We start from the raw sequence: 27,632 nt of genomic DNA, 5'->3' as shown, positions 1-27,632 counted from the left end.
TCTCGTTGGGCTGTGACTGTTTGTTTCTGTGTATTTGTACATCGCTGCGCCCTTGTAAATATGTGGTCTGTGTGTGAGTGTGTGTTATTTGATATAGATGTGTTGACCTACTTGTTTGGGCCTCGCACCTCAGCCTGACTTCTTCTCAATTCTAAATATATCTTTTACACTCAAAATAGGAAGTGAGAACAGTTTTGATTTACCGAACTGTATAGTTACCTCCCTATTAGTAATTCAATAGTCAATTCTGATTGCAGAATGTAGTCAAATTGCAGAAGTCAAGTCAAATTTATTTGTGTAGCCCTTAAAGTTACAATGAAACTGCATTTTGAGAGCATCTTCCTTAATGTGATGAACTTACTGTTGAAACAGGATATTGGGGCAGAACATAACGCAGGGAGGGATCATTCAAAAGTGTAAACCAATCAGGGAGGGAGAGAAAGGCTGTTTTATTGATGGGAGGGGCAGAGGGGCGGGATCATGGCCTCCTGGTACATGATGAAGTCAGCACTAAAGATTTTCTATTTTCCAGGAAGTAAAAGTAATGCAATTTTGACATAAAAATACTCAAGAATAAGTTGTTTTTTTTTTGCCATTTTTGTGGCAAACAGGTCAAATAGGTGTGTGGTATGATGGTTAAAATGAGCTAAAAGTTTCATTTCAGTGTGACTTTAATCACAGTTAGAGTCTGAGAGGGCTTCACATTTTAACACAATAAATAAAAAATGAAAAATGAAAAAACGACACCCCCGAACCTTAGACCCTCAATGACAACAAGGAAAAACCTCATTAGTAAAAAAAAAAACACATGGAGGAAACCCTGGGATCCTCCTCCTCAGATGATCAGGTGTGAAGTGTGTGACAGAGGGCAAACAAAGATTAAATGTTGATAACAAAATGGACTATAAGAAAAATAGACAGAATATGAGCACTGCAGCGGCGTTGGGGAAATCAACACCGCCTCCGGTCACCACAGACCACAACTACCAATCAAATCAAATCAAAGGGAATCAAAGGGACTGCATCAAAAGAAACAAGATGTATTATCTAGAGCAGTGATTCTCAACCTTGATCATATCAAGGACCCCTAATTTAGTCCACAATAGGACCAAAGACCCCTAACTTGATGAGATTTTGTCTCTCGGATCCAAATCTGAGAATATTTTTATTGTTAGATATGATTTTGTCCACAATTCCATGACTATCTGCACTGTAGGTAGAGAGATAACAGAGAAACTATGATCAAAACAGTCATTCTTCTACATTCTTTAATTGTGTTAGCTTCTTGTAAATGAAATAATGGTGATGTTTAACAATTCATCAGTTTGCTGGAGGACCCCCTGGAACCCCCTAAAGGACCCCTGGTGGTCCCCGGACCCCACGTTGAGAACCACTGATCTAGAGGTACCACGTTTAAGCCTGAATGATAGGGAAAATGGGTGAAAAATGGGTTTTAATGCGAGTACCAACATATTCTTGCTTATTTTTTTTACTTGCAGCTGCATACTGTGGTCCAAAAGAGACTTGGAATATCTCAGCCCTTCCAAATGCCATTTGTGGGCCATGTGACCTCATGTTAAGCAGGCCTTTGGGGACCTTGAAGGTACCAGTGACATTTACACATTTTGGTAAGGTTCACTTAAATAAAATTGCTCACTATCATATATTTTTTGAGCAGCTTTTGATAAGGACAACATTTTCTAGGGGATATTGAAGGTCTTTGTGAGATGACATTTTTGCTGACCTAAAAAAAGACGCTGTTTGTCCTATCAGCCCCAAAACTTGTTCAGCACCTTCAAAGACTCGGGCGAGGAAGCAGAAACTCTTCAAAGCTGGAATACACTGCAATGTGAGTTTCTTTATATTCAATATTTAAAGTGGCAAGGCTTCTTTTACAAGCTTTTTATTTTATAGCTCCCTAAAAGCCCAAATCTTTACGAGCCACCATGCAATTTCGATTACAGAATTACATTTCTCTTTTTTTTCTTTTCAAAATCTTTTTATTGAGATTTTCAACAAAAGTTCCCAGGGTTGGGCGGGCATATTCCACACTGTTATAAAATATACACCAATGTAGTATCATATAAAAATAAAAACAGTGACAATAGTGACAGTAATAAACCCCCCCACCTCCCCACCCCCTTGATTACCTAGAATAGGTACGAGGCACAGTATCTAGAAATAAAACTAAAGATGTAGCTATTTCCATGAAGTCAGGTGTTATTTTCGTGTCAAGGGCAGGGCTAGAATGCATGTCACACTATGTCGTTTGGGTGTTATGAAAGTATGTCAAAAAGGGTCCCCAGGTCTTATAGAATTTCTCCCCAGAGCCACTGATTGAGAAGCGTATCATCTCCAATTTAAGGCTGGACATTATGTCTCGAAGCCACTGACTAAGTGTGGGCGGGGCAGCATCTTTCCATTTGAGCAAGACTGCGCGTCTAGCCAAGAGTGAGGCAAAGGCAACCATGCAAATGTCAGATGAGGATCGTCTTCATCAGTAATGCCAAACAGAGCTACCAGAGGGTCCGGGTCTAGATTCCGCTTTAAGATGTTGGATAGGGTATGAAAGACGTCTTTCCCAGAATTACATTTCTATAACAGAAACAAGCAAAATGTCTTTGGAATTTGTCAGTACCAAGGTTTTCCATGTGGTTATCGGTGTTTGGCAGTCATCAATATGTTTTTTTAAAGGGGTAATAAACAGGCAGAGATACTTGGACGTGATTCTTAAATGGTTGACACCTGTTTGACTAATGCTTTGACTAATGTTTGAATGCTTTTTATCCAAAATAGTAGTGTAATGCACATATAATTAATGATGCACAACCAGAAGAGGAAGAAAATAACACCATTTTTTTTAGTGTGGCAGTAAAAACAGCAACAAGCTTTATACATAATATATATATATACATATATATATATAAGCATAGAGATATGATACACAGTACATCCAACCATCTGGTTTGAGACCATCCTGCAGGCAGACATACAGCAGACTACTTCTTTTTCTCTTTATTTCTTTTTTTTTCTTTTTTTTTAATCTCTCAATGTGTTTTGAAATGGTTCTTGTCAGGTTTATGTGCAAAACATGCATTGAAACAAATTTGTATACTGTCATTTTTCAAGTGGAGTCGGTTCCACTCACCTTTTAGTAATTGAATTTACTTAGAGAGTGGGAAAGTAGCGAGGGAAGCGATGTATTATATGTGCTTGTGATTCCAGAGGAGGGGAGACTTAACCATTCCACTATCTCTGGGCACTTTAGTTTGAATTTAACGGTAATTCGTCAGTTACATCTGCTTATCTAATGACACTAAATTACACATTGAATATCTTATTTGGTGGAAGAAGAGCAATTATTGTTAGATTTACTTACAGTAGTTTAGAAGACAGCATTGGTGTGAGGTTGTCACCGATTGACTCATCTGTAATGCTACTAAATTTCCCCGTGGGGGTCATTAAAGTTTCATCTTATCTTAACGCTGAAACACAATTGTGTTCCAACTCTCTTTTCTATTACACTGGCACGATATTAAAGAGGTATATTCTGTACATCTATATCGAACAATTTCACACTCTAATCAGAAGAGCGGTGACTTTAAAGTTTCATCGACCTTCATGAATGAGTGTGATGTCTCCGTCTCATGGCCCCGGTCCAAACGGCCCCCTTTTTATCTCGCCAATCACCCGCTGTTTGACAAAGCCATTGATTCAACTCTTTTGCTCCTGTAATGAGATGCATTTTAAGTGCTATGCTTTTTGATCTTGCAAGAAGTGTTTATCTTCATGATCCGAGCTCCTGGTCTAAGGATCAGGAGCTTTCCAACATCCAGGCCTGCCATCTATTCATCTATCTATTCACCTCAGTTTTATATATTTACCACTGTCTGCAGTTGTACAATGAAAGTTAAACTCTTTTTAAAGGCATTGAACTGACTAAAAGCATGTTGTAATCAAGACTGTGAATAATCGTTGATTAATTGCGATAGGTGTGGAATACAAGCCAGAACTAACAATGTCGGTAATCAGGGAGCTAATTGTAAATTCAGAGTAGGCAAACAATGGAGTCCTGCTTTCAAATAAAGGCGACGTAATAGGCGGGTAAGCACTGCACACAGTTCAACAAGCCCTGTAAACAATCAACAAGCTTTTTTTCCTGTTGTACATATTCATCATTTTCAGTCTCACAGTGAGGAGGGGATGACGTGAGCGCGTTATTGCTTTGGAACCTCAAACATAAGCGACAGAGGAGGCTGTATGCGACTGTACCTTCTGACCATCTGCAAAACACATCCATACATTCAGCTGCCTGCATATCAGCTTTGTTTTTACAGCCTCTCCAGGAGTTCCCAGCAACACTAGATAACCCAATAAAACCCCTTGGCTGGATCCATTGTACAGGTGTATGATTTGGCCTCAGTCCCACTAGCGGGATAAGTTTTAAATGTCTGCAACGTTGTCCATATCCTTTAGTTATTACCTATCCTGAAAGTTAATCTCGGTGTCTGTATTTACGAGTCTACATGGAGCGAGTGTGTTGCCACGTGTTGATGGCTGAAATATTGATCACATGTGTCTGACAATGAGAGCCAAATGCACACCACTATTAAAGCAAGAGTACAGGAGAATTTCCTATTGGTATTGCTGTATAAAAGGAATTGATGTGATCACTGTAAAACGGTTTAGTTGGTATGGGAGGAGAGCCAGTGGCTGAAAATCTATTTTGTCTCCATTTTTACACTGTAGTCTATTTTCTTACCAATTCATGTCCTCCAACAGTTGTTCTTTGGACTCAGGTCATATTTGATAAGGCTGCCAGCCAAATGTACAAGATTATCTTTTCAACAGAGCAAGCTTTACTTTATGAATGTGTCACTGGGAATAAAATAAGTCCAGCTACGTTGGAATCAAAGTCACTCTTCAAATAGCAATATTATGGCTTAGCAGCCACTGAACTCTTGTGTCAGGATGGGAGAATTATGTTGTTATTTTTTCCCACCACAAATATAAGGAAGCTTATAGGTTCATGCACTGGGTATTAACAGAGGGATTAGTGAAGAGGCTTTGGGGATGCTCAAGTCCATGAGGCACAACGCTGCAATCTCTTCATTGTTGAGATAGCTACTTGATTTAACACAATTAACTATTTCTTACAGATGCATCGGGGTCTTAAAGGCAAGATGCAATGGGGTTTCAGCGGCAATGACATTCAGACCTAACATACTTTGGCTGGCATACGGTCTTGAGAGACATGGGACCTGGTGAGTCTCTTTTGATCTGTGTCAAAACAAATTTGATGATAATGAGGCAGCTGAGTCCATCACTGCAAGATGCTGGTTGGATAAACCCCTGTAAAATTGAACAAATGAACCTGTTAATTCCAAGCAGCATGAGTCATCTAGCTTTGCTAATGCTATTATGTTATTCATAAAACTAAACAAAAACAATGTGGCCCCTGTACATTTGGTTTTTAACAGCGTAATTGCTACAGGACATCTAGGACTGTCTCAGATCCATAAAAAGGAAGATATGGTAGAGGAGAATGGCTGCTTCAGTGTCCAATGCTAAGCTAACTGGCTAACCATCCTATGAAACACTGATGGATCATACATTTTGTTAACAAATGCTGACAGGAATATTTGACTGAAAATGTCAAGTACAACCTAGCTAAATGAAGTAGATTATACTTGACAGAAAAAAACATCCTCAAGTAACTGAATGAGCATTCCTCTGCCGTAAAGATCTCAGTGCTGGTGTCTGTTTCTTTGAATGAGGGAGGAATGTGAGGTTCCCAGGCAGGTGTTGCACACGCTACAAATTACCTCACTGTTGTCTGACTTGAATAGAAACTCCGTATCGTTTCATTTCCTTCCCTTTTCTCAGAATGCTGTCGGGAGATTACAGTAGCACAGAAATCTGCTGCTGTCTGTTTACATCATCACCTTTGAAACAGACTTCCCAGACAGTAGTGCCTCATGCTTTCTACCATCTTCATCGTGAAGGTGAGGCACACAGCCACGCCCATTGATATTTTGCTCCACAACGTTCTCCAACTGTCCAGGTTTGAGCTCTTTGACACCATCTACACCTTGACACCTCGTTCCTAACAGCCACCAGTATTGAACGTCACCTCAAACTGGCCTTATCAAGCACAAAGTGAATAGAGCTTGTATGCAAAGGTGGCCAGTGTCTTTTTCTGGGAGTTAACGATGGTACATGTCATGATAGTTTATATTAGGCTCCAATATGGGTTTTCGAAGGCCGATATTGATACCGATAGTGACATTTTTGTATTGAAGCTGCTGATACCCCAATATTTTGCGTCCATATTCAATATCTTTCAATTTGATTTTAACGCAAAATGGTAGAGCAACCTCTGGGATACCTTAGGTCTTAAAATTAAGAATTAATTTACAGAACACATTGTTGAACAATTAAAGAGAAAAAGAAAATGAAAATAAAACTCCATCATATCGGTGGACAACAATGACTGGTCAATTTCCATTATTTCATTAAAGGCCAATATCGGCAAACCAATATATGTCTAACCCTCGTTTATATAATGCATTACTTTGACTATTCCAACTGCTCCAATGGTACTTTCCGGTTTGATTCCTGTGTATCTGGAGCACTTCCTGGTTCTACTTTGTGTGCCCTCTCACAAATATTATGCTGCTGCATCAGCTTTGTGTGAATACTTGCCCATTTTTCCGAGCCCTGTGCAGCACCTCGGGGTTACGGGTCTGGCTTTGGGGACACCGCGGCCGTTCACCATCTGTTTCACGCCGCTCCACCTGTGCCATGCTGTTGACTTTGTGAACTGGGAAAATCCCAGTTGGTTTTTAGATTGCCCTCCTTACTCGCACCTGCCACACCTGCCGGGACCATGCCATGGATGTATTAAACTAGGCCGGGACCCCCTCGTCTTCTTCTTCTTCGCTTGCTTGTGTTCTGACCTCAGAGGCACAGAGGAAGCCGTGTTATTGCCATCAGGCTCATCACTGCCCCCTGCTGTCCGGGTCAAGATGTCAGGTCAACACTGGCAGCGTAAGTGCCAATACTACTACTACTACTACTACTACTACTACTACTACTACTACTACTACTACTACTCCTACTCCTACTACTACTACTCCTACTACTACTACTACTACTACTACTCCTACTACTCCTACTACTACTACTACTCCTACTACTCCTACTACTCCTACTACTACTACTACTCCTACTACTCCTACTACTACTACTACTACTCCTACTACTCCTACTACTACTACTCCTACTACTCCTACTACTCCTACTACTACTACTACTACTACTACTACTACTCCTACTACTCCTACTACTACTACTACTACTATTACTGCAAAAAACCTCCATCTTAACAAGTCATTTAGTCTATTATTGAGTCCTAAAATCATCATTTTCTTAAAACAAGTGGAAAAATCTGCCAGTGTTGTTAGATAATTTCACTTGTTTCCAATGCAAATCCAACTTGTTTCAAGAATTTTGTAGAATCAAATTTCATTTTCTTGATAGAAGGTCAGTGATCTGCCTTTTTCTGACTTGTTTCAAGATAGTGACACTCATTTGTATTAAACTCCTGAAAGAAGTGAAACTGCATTGGAAACAAGTGGAGTTATCTCATGTGAAGACTGAATATGAGACTAAATGACTTGTTAAGATGAAGGTTTTTTCAGTGTGCTACTTATATAACTACTACTACTACCTCTATTGCTATTACTCCTCTTCATCCTCCTCCTAATACTATACTATTGATAATAATAATGCTGGAGGTTAAAGCTTTCAACCAGATGAAGGAATGTTCAATAATCTAAGCTGCTTCATATTATATACTTTATATGAGATTTTTCTCTGGCAGTGGAGCCACAGGACGGTTAATAGCCTAATGTGGAAAAAAATGTTATTCTTTCTGCCTCTCTGATGTCATTTTATAAGATAAGGTAACAAGTAAAATATGGAATGTGAAAGTGTAAAATGGGACTGTGTCTACATTTCTCTGTTGATTTATTCTCTCTCTAGCCGAGAGGATGAATTGTCTCTGGCTTAATTACTGGACCGGTTATCCCGCGGTGATGAAATATCACCATGCATTACAGTAAGTAAAGTTTATGCTAAAACAGCTTCTCACAATATCCCTGATGTGACTCTGGGAAACTGCTCCTCACGATGCAACACACCAGCTTGCATAATACAATGTGATCATCCAAATTTATGCATAGAATAGAAGTGCGTAGAAATTTTGTAATGATAAACCAGTAAAATAATGTCAGACAGGAGTTCGGTGTCTCTGCATATTGAAATACATTTTCTCTCTTTGTGTTGCCACTTGTCTGGAGTGCACCGGCACTTGTCTTACACAGCGAAAAGAGGTTTTTAAATAAGTGTGTGTAACAGGGGCAAGAGAAGACTGAAAAGCTCAGCGGGACAAACATCAAATCACATCAAAGGGTCAAAAGGTCACAAAAAAAATCCAACTCATACACATCAGAATCACCATACAGGCAAGTGTTTAACAATTTGTAAGAACCAAGTTCAATTTAAAGTGCCTCACAGTGATTTACATACATTAAGCAACATCAAAAGGCCTCTTTGTGCACCTTGTAGTTCAAAAGCTCTTTTCTCTTACCTTATGAAATTCACCATGACTACTTGTGTTTCATCCTTTACCTGTTCGGGAGAAACTTGACCGTGCTTGCTGTGATATTACGTGGTGAAAACAAAAAGTGCATTGATCTCTCACAGCACATCCCTGGGAGTTTTTCCACTGTGTCTATAGGCTATAGAATACAAAACAAGCTCACTCGTTAGTCAATGAGAAGGAATTATAAGCACATCCAGTCTCATCGGTCTCACTAATCACCCCGTAAATCATGGTTATTACTATTACATACAGTATATGGCTATCCAAACAACCCAGCTGTGTTTGGATAGCCATACAGGTGGCACTGCTGGCCTGATCACATGATGGAAAGGGAGGGACGGCTCTGACAACAGGTCAGTCTCTTTTGTGTCAAATGCCTTTTCCCTCTTTCACTCTCCCTCATAATGAAGAGGCACACACACATAGAAGCACTGGGCCTGGATAACTAAATAAGATTTAATAACCTAGACCAGACAGGCTTGCAGAGCCCATGACCACCCGCGTCGCTTATATTGCAAGCAAGGCCAGTTGTTACCACGGAAACCATGTTTGGCGAGCGTGGGAGATAAATTGCAGCAGTATCTCCCTAATAATAATTTCCATTATCTGCGCTGGATGTTTAGATTATCATGCAAATAGGCGGACGTGCCAGTCGACAGCAGGTAGGAGCTGAAGGGTGGTGAATAGAGGAGATCAAGTAAAACAGTTGAGCAATCACCGCGTGTGGGTGTGCCAAGAAATACACTGTGGAATAAGGTAAGCTACAATTACTCCTTTCAGAGGTAGTTTCTTTTCAAAAAATATTCAAATAGGAAGATTGTGGAGGTGGAATGATAACATGTAAAATGACACGCCGCCAACAATAGCAAGGAGGAAGTCTTTAAGTTGCTCAAATTGTTGGCAATTCTTCGGTTTCATCACATTCCTCTGGTGGCCAGTGAAAATTTCCCCCAGCTTAGTCATTGGACAATATAAGAGTGGAGTGTCTTACATATTCACTCTTACGTGATGAAGTACATTACATAGAGGGTAAGCAACTAGCCTTTCTTAGTATCATCATTTCTTCATAAAAAAAACAGTTTACTCTTTATTGTTTTTTTTTTAAAGGGTCTTGCAATTTTCCTGCTTTACTGTTTATTTTGTATTTCTTCTATATGATGGACAAATTAGATTTGAATACAAAACCATACTGTGAAGTTGTGCCAGAAAAAAGCTTCGAGTCACTCATTTCCCCGGGTGTAGTCATTACGCTTATGAGGATCATCTTTTTCACAACCTGTCCTGTGTTTGTGCATACAGAGGAGAACAGTGGTCGGGAATTAATGATAAGGCTTCATGTACTGTATTTATGACAGAGGAAGCAATAACACTGAGCTATCATGGTTTATATACAAACCCATGTGCCAGACCCAAACGCTGGGTCCTCATTAAAAGATGATTCAGCTCTACATTAAACCCCTGAAATAGGGATATATTACAGAATAAGCTTATTTGCAGCTTCTTGCTGTGGTCATTCAACTTCTAGCCTAAATTTTATGGTGTAAAAAGTCTCGCAGTGCACTCTAACACCAAGTGTCAAATGGACAATAGGCCGAAATACTGTGGTGTGCAGCGTGGTAATCTCTTCCCATTCTCTCTTATCAGCAGAGCTCAAAGCCCTTGAGGAGACGATGAGCGTTGGTTTATCAGTGGGGACAGGAAAACCACGCTGTCTAGCCGGGTTTGTTCCAGGCCGCTGACCCAATAAGAAGCCTTCGCCTCCCGACGTTCCCGACCGCCTGACAGATCAAACCTCCCTGTGCCGGGGCGCTTTCATCCCCCTAGAGTCCAGGACATAATGTGACACATCTCGATCCCCCACACCGCCGCACCGCCGAGTGACTGACTTACACCAGGGCCACCATGCAGCAGTGCCACACTGGGTTGTGCCTCTCCGTCTACATCATCACCTTTGTGACGGGCTTCCCGGCCAACGTCCTCGCCTTCTACACTTTCAGCAAGAAAGTGAGGCAGAAAGCCACGCCCATCGACATCCTGCTCCTCAACCTGACCATCTCCGACCTCCTCTTCCTCCTCTTCCTGCCCTTCAAGATGCAGGAGGTGATGAACAACATGCTGTGGGACATGCCCTACATTCTCTGTCCGCTGTCCGGCTTCATCTTCTACATGACCATCTACAACAGCACCTTCTTCCTCACCGCCGTCAGCGTGGAGCGCTACCTGGGCGTAGCGTTCCCTATCCAGCACTCCCTGAAGCGCCGGCCGATGTACGCCGTGGCGGCCAGCATCTTCTTCTGGATCTTCACGTTCCTCCACCTCAGCATCGTCTTCATCATGCCCTTCATTGGCACTGAAAGCTCTGAAAACTCTTCAAATGTCACCCATGACCAAGGCAACAACGTTTCAGCTATCTTTGCCTCTTACAGCAACTTTTCAACAAGCTCCAATTACAGCCTCGGCGCACATGAGCCCACAGAGCGGCCGCATCCTGACAGGGAGGAGGTGTGCTATGAGAATTTCACGGCGGTTCAGCTGAAGGTCCTCCTGCCCGTCCGCCTGGAGCTCTGCCTGGTGCTCTTCTGCATCCCCTTCCTGATCTGCAGCTTCTGCTACATCAACTTCATCAGGATCCTCTCCAAGCTGCGCCACATCGGCCGGCGCCGGCGTCTGCGGGCCATCGGCATGGCTCTGGGAACGCTGCTGGTGTTCGCCTTCTGCTTCGGGCCCTACAACGTCTCGCACATTGTGGGTTTTATTACATGGAAGAGTCCCGACTGGAGAGACAAGGCGCTGCTGTGTAGCACCTTTAACGCTTGTCTGGACCCCCTTATTTTCTACTTGTCCTCCTCCGCTGTGAGAGGGACGGTGGGCAGTGTGATGGAGGGGGTTAAAAGACGGCTGAACAGGTGCATGACTTGCCACACGCTCTGGTCCTTTCGGGAAGGAATTAACAAGACTGCAAAAGATAAGGAACACAAACAAGAGGAGATCAATGCTATCTGAGCTGACTGAATGGGAGCCGTGAGCGGCTGACTTCACTAATTTGTTATTTCTTCATTGCTGGAAGCAGGAAATTATAGCTATGTTTATGTTTTTACATGTGAGAAAATGGCTTGTCATTTACACCGTCTGTGTCTGTGTTTGATCCTCCACTGGTGAACTTCCTGTTCGGATTAGAGACAGGATAGGAAAACAAAACTCACAAGAGCCGGCCGCCACGGGTTTCTGCAGTGCAATGCTGTACCGCTGCCATAATAGCACATGCGTAAACCAATAGTCCTCTCAAGTGTTGTCGTCATTTGAATTCCATCCAGATCTTCATTTTCGCCTATGGCAAAAATGGATGGGATTTTTGGATCCAGTTTGTCAATCTTTCTGTTCTTAAAATGGGTGCAATAACATAAATAGAAATGACATATGATGAAGTTATTACATATTTTAACATGTTACTGAATTTTTAACAAATATTTTGCCAACAACAATGGGGCCAATGTTGTGTTATCCCTCTTACGGTCTAAGTTATCCTCATGCCACAAAGACATGAAATGCTGGAGTGCTATGTTAAGTATGGCTAGTGATTTTTATTCATTGCAGCTTCAAAACCATCAGAATCCACCAACAAATAAAGAAATCCATAATAGAATAACCCTCGAAAGCAAAAACAGTCAATATTAGTGTTGGATGTAGTTAAAGGCAATCACTTTACACACCTATTAATTTTCACATTAGACTGAAAGGGGGCGGAAAACTTTTGACATGCTTGAGAGGACAATGATGATACTTTGAATTGTCAGATTCAAATGAAAAATATTTCTTACATAACAGCGGGATTTCACAAGCTGTTCCTTAATGCAGTCAGGTGTTCTGGAGCGCTTTGCTAGCGACACCAACAAACTGAATATCTAAGCGACAGCCTCAAACGTCATCTCTCAGCAATAGAGATAAGCACGTCACACAAGCTTCACCACTGTACACTCTAAAAGAAGCATGTGGCATTTTCAACACACCCCTGTGTCTGGTTTGAACTACTCACATTTCTGTTTCAACAACAATTTGTTAATAACATTTGTGAGTCAGTATGTGCCACTATTACTGTAACATATCTTGTGTTGAACACAAAGTGCTGTGTGCTGTCCTGAACTAGATACAGATGTGTTGAATATGACACATAATTTTTTGGTGTGTACAGTATTTAGGTAAAAAGTGATTCTGTGTGTGTGTGTGTGTGTGTGTGCGCGCGTGCATGCATGTGTGTGTGTCTATATGTGTGTGTGTGGGGGGAGAGAGAGAAAGAAAGACTACTAGAGTAAAAGTGAATGACTTCAAATGTGAACATTACATGTAAATATCCATTGCATCATATAAATTAATAAAATCAAGCATGTCTTCTTTTTTCAAAAGACCTCCAGTGATGTGGGCTATATTTTCAGTCAGTTATAACTATAAAGTACAAGTAGAAAAGATATTCTTAAAAGCAGTTTGGAATATATAAATAAATTCATAAATGAATGAAGGCAGTAGGCGAGTATAAACATGTTTATTGAAATAAGGTTTGAGCCTCTGTTTCTGACATTTATGCTAATCTGGTTATAGACACATCAACTTGCTCTAAATTTAACGGTCATTATTACTGACTGCATTTGGCACTCTTGGCAATGTGGGCAAGACTATATTTACAATGAACTTTCTCCGACACGTGAATCAAGAACACACCCCACACACTGCAAACACAAACAATGCTATCACACAAGGAGGCGCCGGCATCAACTCTAATCCTGTTATCTAAGGATTAGGCTTCTGCGGAGGTTGAGCTGATTACTGTATCTGCCTGACAGGTGGATCATGCATGAAACATTCACTCTGACATACAGACCTGACTGAATGACTAAGATGTGCAAGCAGCTACCAGCCGCTGACACAATAAGCAAATCCCAAAACATTCTAGTCAGCACGCCGCAGTGATAAAGAGTTACAAAGATAAACAGCTTCAATGTACAGAGAGGCACCGGCGTTGCGTCACTGTTTAGAGGATATACAATATGTGAAAGCTAAGCAGAATGTGCAGCAAGCGGTTTGAAAATTGCAAGGAACTTTCAAATATGGAACAGAGCTGTATACACAACGCAGTTTGCTGATAGTCACACATGGCGTTAACTGGAAAGTCGGGCGTAATTCTCATTTTTCTGCGGGGATTCAGGGCCTGAATTTGTGTGATGCTGTTTGTCGAGGGTTGGTCTGCTGAGATGAGACACTGAAAGCCGGGCAGTCCTCCTTTTTGTTTTCTCTCCCATTTCATTTCTTATTTCCTGGAAGACAGTTATTGGTCAAATATGGACTGCGTCAGTGTTGACTTTTTCCTAACAATGTGTGATAGATTATGGGGATAAGGAGATATGGCTATGAAGGAAAAAGACCTTTGTGTGTGCGTCTGTGTGCGTGTGTGAAGTGTTTGTCAAAGGCACAGGGAGAATATTGTACTCACAAGGCACAGATCTCTTTCTCTGCATGCAGAAATGTTTGATTGCTGTGAAGAGCAAGATCACATAAATTAAATAGCTTTGCGCAACAGCTCCGTGCAATTCTTGATAAGACGTTTACTCACTCACCTTCCAATAAAAACGCGATGGTCATCCCAGAGAGGAAGCACATCTTGGCAATATTCAAATATGCGATCAGCTCATTAGGGGAAGCGTCTAGAATGTAGAGCAAAAAAAAAAAGGGCTAACACTGATTAGCACTGACTTATCACATTATTGAGCGAGACAGAATTAAATCAGGAAGGTTGAACTGGCTTTGGTTGATGGACATTCACTTCCTCCCTGGGAGGAGAGGTGTTTAAACATTGATCGGGGAAATCATTAATTCGTTCAAGTATGCAATATTGCAGGCAATCTGTTGCCTTGGAATGATCGATGTCTGACCTACATAAACAGCAGAGTGGGGCAAACACTGAGCAAGCAGCTTGTGCTATGTGAGGTCCTGTTTTTTCCTGAACCGTGTGTCAGTACATACTGCCTTACAATTAGCTGCCTCTGCACCAATGCCTCCAAGACAAATTCCTGTGTATTTACTGTACTTGAGATATAAAGTGATTGTGGTTTTTACCCCAGGTAAAGGAGGCGGTCAGAGCAGCGGTCATGGCTGGGTGGTCCTGCACCCTACAGGTAAAGGTGATTCCTGTGTCTAAGGACTGTTTCAGTGGGAGGGAGAACGCACTGGCGAGGTAAACTGCCCCGCTGTGGTTGTCCATCACCTGGAAACACTCGGGGCGACGCAGAGGCATCGAGTTTGACACAGAGTTCATCGACCGATCAGAAGACAGGACTCCCGGGGCCGGGCCTTCGGAGAGGTTACTGAGAGGGTGGAGAGAGGGAAGGGTGCAGTTGCTGACTGACAGGTGATCGATATCTGCTGCACTCTGGTAGGTCCAGGTGAGGGAGAGCTGGCTGGGGTGGAAACCCCCGGTGAGACAGAGGAGAGTCCACTGACCGGTCTGCGGGTCCGAGGGAACCTGGAGGAAGAGTTTGGGGGCAGAAGGTGGAGCTAGCAGCGGCAGGCGGGGGAAGAAGCAAAGTGATGCAAAGCAGTTAAAACCATTCAGTCAAAATAACAACAACCTCAATATCATCAGCAAGAGCAACAATAACCTTACCAATATCACTTACAACAACTAACAGAATTTCTACTAATACTACTATTTATATTAGATTATATTAGATTAGATGATCCATTGGAAATTGGATCGTTGCAGCAGGAAATAGTAAGGAAGCAGCATGGGAAAAAAAGATAAAAATAGAGCAAATTGGGTGGTGTCATATGTAACGCAACCAACAATTACAGCATAATAGAATATATTAAGTAGAAATATATGAACGAAAAATGTGAAAATATATTAATTACAGCATGTATGCAGGATGTGCAAAACACCCACAGTGGTAGAACATACTGAGACAAGAAGAAAATGAATGAAAAATATAAAAATAAACGCCTGTCTTCATAAAAATGAAGATATACTCCCAGCAATATAACAAATGAGAAAATATGAGACTATGAAGAAAAACTGCTGCTTCACCTACTAAATTACTACTGTTATTTGTCCTATTACTACTATTAGTACTACTACTACTACTAATAATGGTAATCTACTTTTTTTTAATAGCACTTTTCAAAACAAAGTTGCAAAATGCATTACACACAACAAAACAACAACTAAAAGCCAATAATATAAATTATGAAACAAGACAGATAAGAATTAAAAACAGGGTTAAAAGGGAATAAAACAGGAATAAAACAGGAGTAAAATAGGTGAAAAATATAATATATCTATAGTTATTTGGTGGAGCGAACATAGCAACCGGAGAAAATCTAAAGGAAGCTTTTCTTCCGCTTGAGGGATTTCCACATAATAATTTGGCCATCCCTCCCTGCCTTGTTTTCTGGTGAGTTTCAATTCCCTGGGAAAGATCGATACAAGGCACTGCGCATGGTGCCGGGGTGATTATTTCTAGATCTGTCATGAAACTGCTCAGGCAAAAAGATGAACTCAGAGGGAATTTCACATGACTTGAATTTTTATAGATTAGAGCTCGGCCAGTCTCTTTGTGGTGATGCATAGTCCGCACTCCGGCTGAACTTCCTCACACTAAATGCTGCTGCTCCTGGCGCTCAAAGGCTACAAATGAGAGATAATTACAAGTGTGGCAACATCACCGCACAAACAAAACAACATTGAGTGATACTAATGAATTACAATAAAGCATCGAGGTGTAATGGGGGGTGCCTTAATTCCTTATGTACGTGTCGCTCGTTTCTCACCCAAGACTGTGAGTTCCGTGCCGTTCCCCCACTCCGGGTCTCTCTGCAGGACGCTCACCTCGCAGGAATACGTCCCAGAATCCTCCAGTGCTACCTCAGTGATCACCAGCGATGAGGTTTGGTTCTTCTCCACGGCGAACCTCCGGGGCGAGTTTGGGACGCGGAGCTTTTCCGGCCTCATTTTGTACCACTGGACCCCGTGCTTGAGGGATTCAACTTTGAAATGACAGGACAGCGTTGCCGTCTCACCCCGCATCACACTCAGAGAGGGAGGGTACTGTCTAACCCTCAGTCCCTCCGGGGTCGCTGTCAGGGCCAAAGACACAGCCATTAAAGCAATGTGTTGTACAAGGAACTTTTAAAAAGTACAGACCAGACCTGGGACAACTGCAGATACTTTTTTATGGTGTATTCTAGTCTGCGTGGATGACAGTTAGGTGGGGTTTTTCGCCACATGAGACAGTTCAGTGACTGCCAGAAAGTCTAGACAACCACTGAAACCATTTGGAAGTCAATTTAGCAAACTTACCCAACACTTCCTAATGTGATAAACCAGCTATCTGCTATTCCAAGCAGCTAGAAACTAACATTTTTTGCTTAAACAAAGACTGACGCAGACTGTTTTTCTTTTACATTCTTTGATTTTCACCTGTACAGCACCTTGTTTAACATTGGTTTTGAAAGGCTCTACATAAATAAAGTTTACTTACTTATTTACTTACATACTGCAAAAGATTACAATAGCCTGGCGCGTGTTGCTCATTTTTCTTCGAGTCATTTTATTGACTTTTATGAGTGTGCCTCTACTTTACACAAAACAGGTGTGACGGCCAAATATTGTAGATAAGATTAGAGAGTCACCTGCACTCAGAACTGGTGCGTAGACCAAAACAGAAGACCAACCAACGCAGATACTATGGTCCGCACTCCAAAAACAGGCTGCGTATTCCTTCTTTATATTCTTTTATTCATTCAGGGGAGAGCAGAAAATAAAACAGATGTTTCAACATTGTCCCCTTCTTTAGAGGAGCATGAGTGCAGGCCATAGTATTGGTGTTGGCCAAAAATGTGTAGATGACACACACAAAAACTACTGACTACAGTTATTTCTATCCTACTGTAACCTTTCTGTGTGATTCATTGTGGCAGTGTAGATTATTGTCAACACCTAGTAAATCTTATGGGACTATAATACTGTAAATATAGGGATAGGGTTAGGGTTAAACAAAGGGTTAGGGTTAATATATCAAAAATCTAAATATATGGAGTTTTATTCCAAAATTAGATATCAACCATTTGAATCATCTGACACTCTTACAAAACAAAAGCAAAGTCAAGCTTATGGATTATATTTAAGGAGATCAGCTGTCTTGAGACCATTAATTACACATTTTTTGAGGATGGAATCAGCAGGATTTTTTAATTACTGATGAATGAATTTTGTGTAATAATATATCTCGAAAAACCAATATTATGGAATGAACCTCTCAGCAATATGACAGACTAGTGTTCAGACTGACCTGGTGCCGGGCCCGCCATCACAAGAAGCAAACACAGGTAAGGCAATTTTGCCATGCTGCTGTTCCTCACTCCAAGCTTGAGTGGTGAAATAATTTCTCAGGCTCTCTCACTGTGCTTTAAAATGTGATGCTGTCAGCTTCTTTTTTTAGTTCAGTCGACGGTTAGAGGTGATGGTTCATTAATAGGTCACGCTTCAACAGAAACCTAAATCTCAGAGCCTGTTAGGGCGAAAAAACTACATATGTCAGTGTCTTGGCAGACAAATAGGCAGTCTGTCTGCGCGCTGACAGAAACCGCAGCGCAACAGTAAGCAAGTGCCGCTTCCATTGTTCCACATGTTTTTCTACAGGTTGCTATATTTTTCTACAGTAGTATGAAGGCTCATTGAACCATCAAAACAGCTGATGTAGGAGCTCTGAACTTCACCTTTAACAAGTTACATATACTGTATGTATTAAAGAAATATAACATTTTTACATATATGTATTACATAATTACATACAAGTAATATAACTTCAGAAATAAACATGTTATGGGCATCTGAGTTTCTGTTTCTTAAGGTTTTGTGAGGAATAATGAATCCTGATCATTGTCTACAGCAAGGAGAAGACTGATGGCACTTTACAATACTGTCAAAAGAAGAACGACTCTCAGAAATTATTAAAATAATAAAGTCACATTTTCCTAATAGAGAATTGTTCCAAAAAAGAGAACAGAAAGTGAGTTTTAAAAGCCAGAAGTCTCAGCACTTGATGAGGTAATCAGTGAGTCATTGGCATCGATCAACAACCCTATCCATCCAGATATATTATGGTCATTTTGTGCTATGGGGCAATAAAAATCTTACTTATTGCACCTTTAAGTTATATAATATCATTTAAAATGCCATCATTTTGCTCAGTTTTTCTACAGTTTGAAAAGAGTTAATACCACTTTTTCAAGTGCATATCTCCTTTTCTAATGAAACTCATATACTAATCCTGTGACTTTCTAATACTCAAGATGGTTTAGACAGTCGGTCGAACGACCAGGCAACTGCTTCGCCTTACTTTCTCATTTTCACCCAACACTCACAGTTAAAGACATTACCAGTACACAGGATCTGATGTCACCATCCTTTGTGCTGTGGGCTAAGGTGAGCGCCTGCAGAAAACTGGCTTCAATGTTAGAGGAAAGGCAGAGAGTGGAGGTATACTGTGTCATGGAGGGCGTGAGTAGCTCCCATCGCTATGTTTTGTTGAATTAGGCCTATGATAACTCCAGAATAGGGCTGAAAGAGAAACAAAAAATCTAATTGCGATTATTTGACAGAATACTGCAATTATGGTTTTTCTTGTCATGCATTTTTTAGAACTTTAAAATTGTTTAAAGAAAATAGATTTTGTTAAACCAAAATGGATGTCAGTATGCAGGATTTACTGAGTTTGAGTATGATGAAAGGTTTTCATCAATATTGTACTTGATTCCTGAACCAAAGATTACCCGCAGCTCTAAAGCACCTTGTTCAGAAATCCAGTTTGGACGCCCCTCTCACTTAAGCAATTAATTGCAGCTTCTGCGATTTGGAAAATGCAGTTGAATGAAGTTCATATTGCAATTTTGATTTTTTTTCAATTAATTGAGTTCAGCTCTACTCCAGAGGGCTCAACAGCAAATTGGACGGTTCCCCTACCCGCCCCTTTCTACTGTATACCAGCTCTATGCACCGATCAGACCGACACTATCCAGCCCCAAGATGAGGGAGGGAAAAATATATATCTGGACTAAAATGCATTCTGTGGCTGCCAAGTGTATATTTATAAATATTTTATACTTTTATTTTACACTGCTGGTTTTGAAACAGGGTTTGGTTGAAATCTACAAAATTGCAAACAAAACTTGTTGTGTCACCAGAGACAAACTGGAACAAGAAGGCATTTATTTTGGCTGAGTTTTTCCTGTGCTAACTACACTGAACAAAAATATAAACGCAACACTTTTGTTCTTGCTCCCATTTTTCATGAGTTGAAATGAAAGATCTAAGACTTTTTCTATGCACACAAAAGGCTTATTTCTCTCAAATTTTGTTCACAAATTTGTTTAAATCTGTGTTAGTGAGCACTTCTCCTTTGCCAAGATAATCCATCCACCAGACTGGTGTGGCATATCAAGATGCTGATTAAACAGCATGATTATTGCACAGGTGTGCCTTGAGCTGGTCTCAATAAAAGGCCACTCTAAAATGTGCAGTTTTATCTTGAAAAAAGACATTTATTAGGCACTGAACTATGGATCTCACATGACTAGGGCTACAGATATGCATTTTTTGAAAACCAGTCAGTATCTGGTGTGACCACCATTTGCCTCATGCAGTGCGACACGTCTCCTTCACATAGAGTTGATCAGATTGTTGATTGTGGCCTGTGGAGTGTCGGTCCACTCCTCTTCAGTGGCTGTGCGAAATTGCTGGATATCGGCAGGAACTGGAACGCGCTGTCGTACACGCCGATCCAGAGCATCCCAAACATGCTCAATGGGTGACATGTCTGGTGAGTATGCAGGCCGTGCAAGAACTGGGATGTTTTCAGCTTCCAGGAATTGTGTACAGATCCTTGCAACACGGGGCCGTGCGTTATCATGCTGCAACATGAGCTCTGGTGGACATTCCTGCAGTCAAAACTTGCGACATCTGTGGCATTGTGTTGTGTGATAAAAACTGCACATTTTAGAGTGGTCTTTTATTGTGACCAGCCCAAGGCACACCTGTGCAATAATCATGCTGTGAAAGTTTGGTTGAGACAGCTGATCAGCGTTATCAGCGTAGCACCCAAAACCTATAATCTCAATTAAGGGGGTGTGTCCGATAATTGATCAGTAAATGAATGTGTGGAAGTGTGTTTGAGTTGTAGATGGGTCGACATAGATGTTGGTGTGGGGATGAGAGGACAACAGCTAATTTCAATCAAAACACACCCTGACAAATAAACTGTTAGACTGAATTAGTTTCTAACCCACTGATTGGTAGCAAAATACTGCTAATTTCTATCGTGTAATTATAATCAGTTGTGATGACTTAATCTATTTGACGTGAACTATTTATTCTGACAATGTCTTATCAAAGTTGATACTCAGATATTTCAATAAAAACCTCAAAGGCAAACCTGCGAACACAACAAAAGCACAGGGTCTTACTCAGCAGGAAGAGAAAAAACCCAACTTCAGAAACTCGGCTGACCTCACCTCTTTTCTAACCACAGGGGCCGAGAGGGAGCAACATACCACACACAATGAGTTCTGTTAAAAACAAAATTGATTTTTATTTTTTTTTTCTCCCTCCACTTGATATCATTTTTAACTCCACTTCATGGATTTTGAAAAAAAAATGACACACTCCAAAATAGAAGTCAAAGACAAGTTCGGCAAACCAAATGAATCAAAAGAGGCATAATCATCGCTTCACAGCACAGAACATCTGTCAGGGTGGAAGACAAATGTTTTGTTCCTTTTGTTTCTGTCTATCCTCCGCCGTTACATTGATGAGATCTTGAAAAATGTAACATAAACGCCTGTAATCCAGGTCTGGGTTAGACTGAACCCAACATGCCTGCCCTGTAAAGGTCAGAGAATGCACACACACACACTCACACGCACACACACTTACACTCACACTCACATACGATGCTCGCCTTTGAAGCCCCATGAATCGCTCATGTTCATTACGGGGCTGGATACACACATACACATAGACATGTAGACACACACGCAGACACACACACACACACACACACACACACACACACTAATAACATAGCAATGCCAGGGTGGGCAAACCTGGAGTACTTAGGGGTGGGAGGGCAGAACTGGTACAGGGCAAGTTGTCTCCACACAAAAGAGAGGGAGGAGAGGGAGAGGAAGGACGAAGGAAACTACGGGCAGCAAATGTGGGGGAGGGAGAGAGAGAGAGGGAGAGAGAGAGAGAGAGAGAGAGGGAGAGAGGGAGAGAGAGAGAGAGAGAGAGAGAGGGAGATGGGTATGACATCCTCAGAAACTCAGCACTAAACCTAGCCCAGCAGGCTCATTCCCTCAATTATACATGGTGAGTTTCTCACAGCTGGCCTCGACTGAAAATATTTGTTATTAGTTTCCAAATGAGGCAAAATGACATTTTTCATTACCAGCCAGTGTAGGCCATTGCAATCTGTTCGTGTTTTATTGGCCTCTTGAGGCGCACAGCGCATGACCGGCCGCCGGCGTCCGTCCTGTCATGTGTTCCGACCCGCAGCGCTCCTCACACAGTAATAAGACACTTGTAGTCCGCAGCGGTGACTTCATCACAACACAGAGTCCCTGCCTTCTCATAACTGTAATATAAATCAGCACAAAAACACCAGTTGGCGCTGTCACTCATGAAAGAAATCCAACTTTCCCCCTGTCAGTTCTCGGCACCACAACCAATATTTACCCCCGCGGTTGATTGACAAGGAAAATGCCAGACGTGGGATGGTGATTCAGAGAGGCCAAGTAAATGGGGCTCTTTCTGTGTTGGAGATGTGAGGTGGGCGACTTAATGACTAGGGGAGACATGGTGGGCGAGATGCCTCCATTGTGTTGCCTGGTTCGTGCCATCGCCGCGTTGCTCAACCGGTGGAATGAGCACACTTTTAATTAGCACAAACGCTCCCCCGTTCTTAGAGAGGTGAGTGATTGACAAGGCGCCATCTGTGGTCGCAGGAAGGACGTGGGCGAGACTGGCTGCCCTGTGGCCAAACATCTCTGCTGTAAAATGGGGTTTTAAATATATACAGTGCGCTTGAAGTGAAGGATGCATAAGGAATCTATCTGAACACACTCAGCTAATTACTAGCACAAAACGCAGCACTAAAACTAGAACTAAATCTACAGCCAGCTATCTATCTATCTATCTATCTATCTATCTACTATCTATCTATCTACTATCTATCTACTATCTATCTACTATCTATCTACCTACTATCTATCTATCTACTATCTACCTATCTATCTATCTATCTATCTATCTATCTATCTATCTATCTATCTATTATACCTACTACATCTACTGTGACTAATGTATCTACGTAACTATTCACTAATTTATAAATAATTCCTTAGACCTACATCTTGCCACTCTCAGGTTTATCCTGAATTGTGACAAATTTCATGTCTAGTCTAGTTATGCTTATTTATAATTATTGATGTCCTCCAAACATTGCATGCTCATAGGTGTGAAGCATGTTCACCGTTTCAGAGTCTCCCCTCAATCCCCACAACCCTGTCTAGCATGCTGTATACTGATGTGCTCATTAGCAGTGGTAATGGAAAAGTACTGGGCCTTAATAGACTTGCAACATTGACTTTGCCCATGAGAACCGAATGAGCCTGTAGATAGTTGGTAAACAATAGATAATTAGGATAATATATGGGAATTAAGCGTGCCATGCTGTAAAGGACGAGAGCGAGGGATTTACAACGATGATAATCATTCATATATAATTGTCACGCTGCATGACATATCCTTTTGGTATACTGACTCTTGCACTGCAACGTGGGTATTTTTTCACATTATTAAATCACAATCTGTTTCTGTGTATTCATCTAATTTCATTTATCATTCTATCGTACACTCACACCTTATCTCTATGTATTCTACTCTACATGCAAAGCGTGGCTGTGTGTGTCAGACATAAGCCTCTAGATACACAGTATCAATAGGTTCTGACACTGCCAATTCCAAAACGAACATCTAGTTATATGTCATCACTGTCATCACTAATAAAATATAATTTATGTAATATACAAGCATCCACCCAATGGCACATGTAAGATCCCAGTGAATGCGTTTGGTTAACTTTACACTCTGTAGCAAAGAAAACAAAAAAGCCATTCGACTGGCTTGAAAAGAAAAACAAATTATTAATTCTTCATTGTCTGCCTCTGAACAGAGTTTACTGAGCTGACATTATAGCTTGCCCAAATAGTTTCAGAGAAGGGCCTAAAATCGATGCGCAATTAGGGGTGTCTTGTATCAGGCATGATGAATTATGCTCTCTATTCTAAGGCTGGTCTATAGACACTTGATCAATCCAGCTTCTGGGGCCTGGTAAGGCAGGCCGGGGAAAAATTGCTCTATTCCAAAGCCATTCAGTCGAATGTATTGATTGACCATTGCATTTTGAATTAAAAGTCTGTCAGGGATCTGTTCGCTGTATTGAGGGTGTTGTAGGGAAGGCTAGTCCGCCACATAGAAAATTAAGAAAGGGGTACATTCAGACCTTCGCCAGGTTCAGACTTTGGCTGCTGTTCTATGGCCTTGGGTTTAAATCTCCATAATTATTTTACCATTTCACTGCGACAGTTGAGGGACAATGTGCGTTATCTATTTTTACACCCTAAAGAGCTTAATTACCTGACTCCTCAACAAAGGCACAGCGCTCTGAAACTGTTGGATGCAATTTCAAAGTATTTTACGAGCCCTACTCCTAAAATCCATTTCAAAACACTGCATTGATAATTATATGCTCACAACAAAAAAAAAAAAAGAAAGAGCTGCATTCATATATTGCTATATAAATTGACATCTAATTTCAGCTATCTCATATATAAACCCATCAAATAAATTATATCAGGAAAAAAAAAAAAAAAAAACAGAAATAAAAGTGCAAGTTTCAAAGTGATGTGATATAAACTGGAAACTACCTGCTAGCTTTTGGGAGGCGTGAACTATTATGGCAACTGTTTTACATAATGTCAGTAAAAACATCCAACAGTGCCGCCATACCCTTCGACTACAGGAGCCAATCAACATGCTCTCATCAGGGTGTGCTGAGTGTAATTACAGGCCGAGCAAATGTCTTGTTTATGTCACTGTAAACTCACTGAACCTCAGCCGCGGCGTTATTTATACACTTGAAGTAGGCCAGACAGTGTTTGTGATCAAGGCTATGTTAATGCTATTCATATTACATAGTGTAACCATAAATAGTGTGTGGTACGCCTTCCCCCGGGAGAGACCGCAGCGCTCGAGTTTGGGAATGCAATATGAGTGCCTGTCTGTCTTCCTCCCTAAATGGAGAGTTCACTGTCTGGTTAGTGTCATCCCATCTCCCTCCGGCTCACAGCTCTCAGATTTGCACTGTCAGGGTATCCTCCCTCCGGCCCGCTGGACCGGGGCGCTCTCAACAGCATCCTCATGTAACCCTCAAAACTGTGTGCACCCAAGGGACCTGCTGCCTCCTTGCCCGGCACCCCCCCCCCCCCTCTTCCCAGTCCTCCTCTCTCCCACCAGAAGTGTGACTCATTTACATACAGCATGACTCATGGAAACATGTTCTTTTCTTCGTTTAGTACAAATGCCCACATTCTGTTTATCGCCATTCCAAGGTTTAAAATCATACTGCCCGAGTCCCTCTCCTGGACCCTTCACCCATGAACCCAAACACAACATACAATGTTTTTTTTTTTTTGTTTGCTTTTTTTTTTTTCAAAATCCACCCATGAACTAACATTGACGTGCTTTTTTTTCAAACCCACATTGAGAAACATGACAGAATGTTTTTTTCCATATTTTTTTGATCTTTTCTTCTGTTTTTGTTCTTTTTCTTCATCAAGGACAGATTATGTACATAGAGATGTTATACGCCACTGGCAAACCCAGTGGGATGCTGACATGGAACAGTGTACAGTATGCGAGAGAGAAACAGAAAAACAGCATGAGAGAGAAGGATACCGAGAGACAGAGAGAATAAAAGTGACTGAGACAGAAAATAGAAGCACTGACCAAACGACCTGCTCTTGTGCTTGAAACTGAATCCATCATTATTTTTGGAGCAACAAGATGCACGCACAAGTGGTGTGTGTTCTGTCACACAGACAACCCAAAGACCGACTACATTGCAGAGGGCATCGGCAGTGACAAGACGCTTGAGTACAACATGTTCTGTTTTAGATTACGGGCCATTTAAACAGAGCTTCACACCATCTCAGAGTACTGTACACAGTAAGATTACAACAACAGACTTATTTGATATACCTTGTTAACGGCAATCTTTCAGATATCACAGCACAGCTTTAACCGTATCTGATGCCTCTTGCACAGTAGAGTTAGGGGTTATTGCTGGTTTGAAACAAAATCAAACATAACACATTCAGACACCTTATTGAATGCTGAGTATTTCCCGTTTTTAAGGTTGCAGGAATAGTCAGGGTTCAACTGGGGTAAACCCATCTCTCCGCGCAGGCTCGTTATGGCGAATTTGCATATAGCCACTGCATGTGAGTGAGACAGTGTTTCAGCGGAGAAATGAGTGCCGTTGTATCGAGATATAGGGGCTTACCTCCCACTGTTTGTGCTGTGCGGGGAAGTGGCTGGATAATTGTACCATGGGGGGTTGGTAGTGCCCATGCCTGCATGTCGCAGGTACACATTGAGGGGAGCGCGGTGCACCAAGGCGAGGTTGTCCTTGAAGAGGATTCCTGTCACTGGCAGGATTGAGTTTGATTTATGGGGGCCATCACTGGCTGGCAGGAGGGACAGGTGGAGCCCAGGCTCCTTCACTTAGCCAGCCACAGGTAATGGCTAATTACATCTTTATCTCCCAGCGCTCTGGCCGTACGGGGACCGACTTACAGCCATGACCAGAGACTTTACATCGTTTCAAATCATTTATCTAGCCGGTCGGAGAGAGACACACTATGATAAGTGGACAAATATGTTGTATATATGTGTATAATACAATTAACAGCATGACAAAAAAAGTCAAATACATAAATCGTTACAAATTATATATTACATTATCATTGACCGCTCCCGATTTTGGATGAAAAGAATCCCTTGGACTGTTTCAAATGTGTTTTTAAAAAGCTTGTCATGGCAAAATAGAGCACATCACTTCGAAAACTTTACAACTTTGTTTTTTTTGTTTTTTTTTGTAGTCGTTCAATGGGTGTGACTTCTCAGAGTAAAGTACAAAAATTATTTTTCCCACACACGGCTCATTACCATCAGATTTTGTTCTTTTTTTTTTCTCACATGGAATTACTATTCATAGTTATTCAAATACTTATTAACATCATCATCTGTAGTATTATTAACACCAAAAAAGTAAAAGCAGGTAACCTTGCAGAGTAAAACAGACACAGTGCAGGGAGGGGGGAGGGAGGGAGGGAGGGAGGGGAGGGGAGTATGGACTCACAACAGGAACATCTCTAACCGGTACATGCTATCAACAAGCGACAAGGAGGATGGAGCCGCAGCTTTGAAGCAGAAGATATCGTTGTCACTGGACAGTCTCTTCCTGCTTCTGAAGACTGGCGCAGAGTCGAGGCTGATGAGATTTGTCGTTTGGCGCCAGACAACTGAGGTTGCTGGCATGGCCTCGGTACTGCATATATTTACACTGGGGAGGAAGAGGAGGTGGGTGGTGGGTGGAGAGGGGGGTGGGGGGGCACGGAGCAGATAACACCATAGCGATGCGAAGGGCGACTAGACAGAGCACGTTGAACAGGGTGTGTGGGGGGAGGGGGGGTGTTGAGGAGGTGGGGGGTGGAGAGGGGGTCTGAAAAGGATCGGGTGATGAGGGCGTCTTCTCACATGCGTAACCTTGGTATAAACCCCCCCAAATTACACAAGGGG

General features: G+C 41.6%; 1 protein-coding gene across 5 annotated transcripts; it reads left to right on the top strand.

The window, feature by feature from the left end:
• Positions 1-1,418: 1,418 nt before the first annotated feature.
• LOC139932747 (free fatty acid receptor 2) lies at positions 1,419-13,078 on the top strand. 5 transcript variants are annotated; one of them, XM_071926621.2, is made up of 4 exons: positions 6,919-7,050; positions 8,047-8,122; positions 9,292-9,424; positions 10,313-13,078. In XM_071926621.2, exon 4 carries the CDS (start codon positions 10,571-10,573, stop codon positions 11,669-11,671), a length of 1,101 nt encoding a protein of 366 aa, XP_071782722.1. In that variant the 5' UTR covers positions 6,919-7,050; positions 8,047-8,122; positions 9,292-9,424; positions 10,313-10,570; the 3' UTR covers positions 11,672-13,078. The 5 variants fall into 5 exon arrangements, 4 of the variants coding, with proteins under 4 accessions (XP_078143457.1, XP_071782722.1, XP_071782723.1 ...); XR_011785562.1 differs by lacking the exons at positions 6,919-7,050; positions 8,047-8,122; positions 9,292-9,424; positions 10,313-13,078 and adding exons at positions 1,419-1,603; positions 1,774-1,849; positions 5,160-5,273; XM_071926622.2 differs by lacking the exon at positions 9,292-9,424.
• Positions 13,079-27,632: the final 14,554 nt, after the last annotated feature.

This window comes from Centroberyx gerrardi, chromosome 12 (genome assembly GCF_048128805.1).
Source record: "Centroberyx gerrardi isolate f3 chromosome 12, fCenGer3.hap1.cur.20231027, whole genome shotgun sequence".
In the NCBI taxonomy this organism is placed as follows: domain Eukaryota; kingdom Metazoa; phylum Chordata; class Actinopteri; order Beryciformes; family Berycidae; genus Centroberyx; species Centroberyx gerrardi.
The sequence above is the reverse complement of the archived record's forward strand: the minus strand, read 5'-3'. Positions and strand labels throughout refer to the sequence as shown.

Excerpts from the sequence above, each read along its gene's own strand:
- LOC139932747 (XM_078287331.1), top strand. The coding sequence starts at position 10,571 with ATGCAGCAGTGCCACACTGGGTTGTGCCTCTCCGTCTACATCATCACC.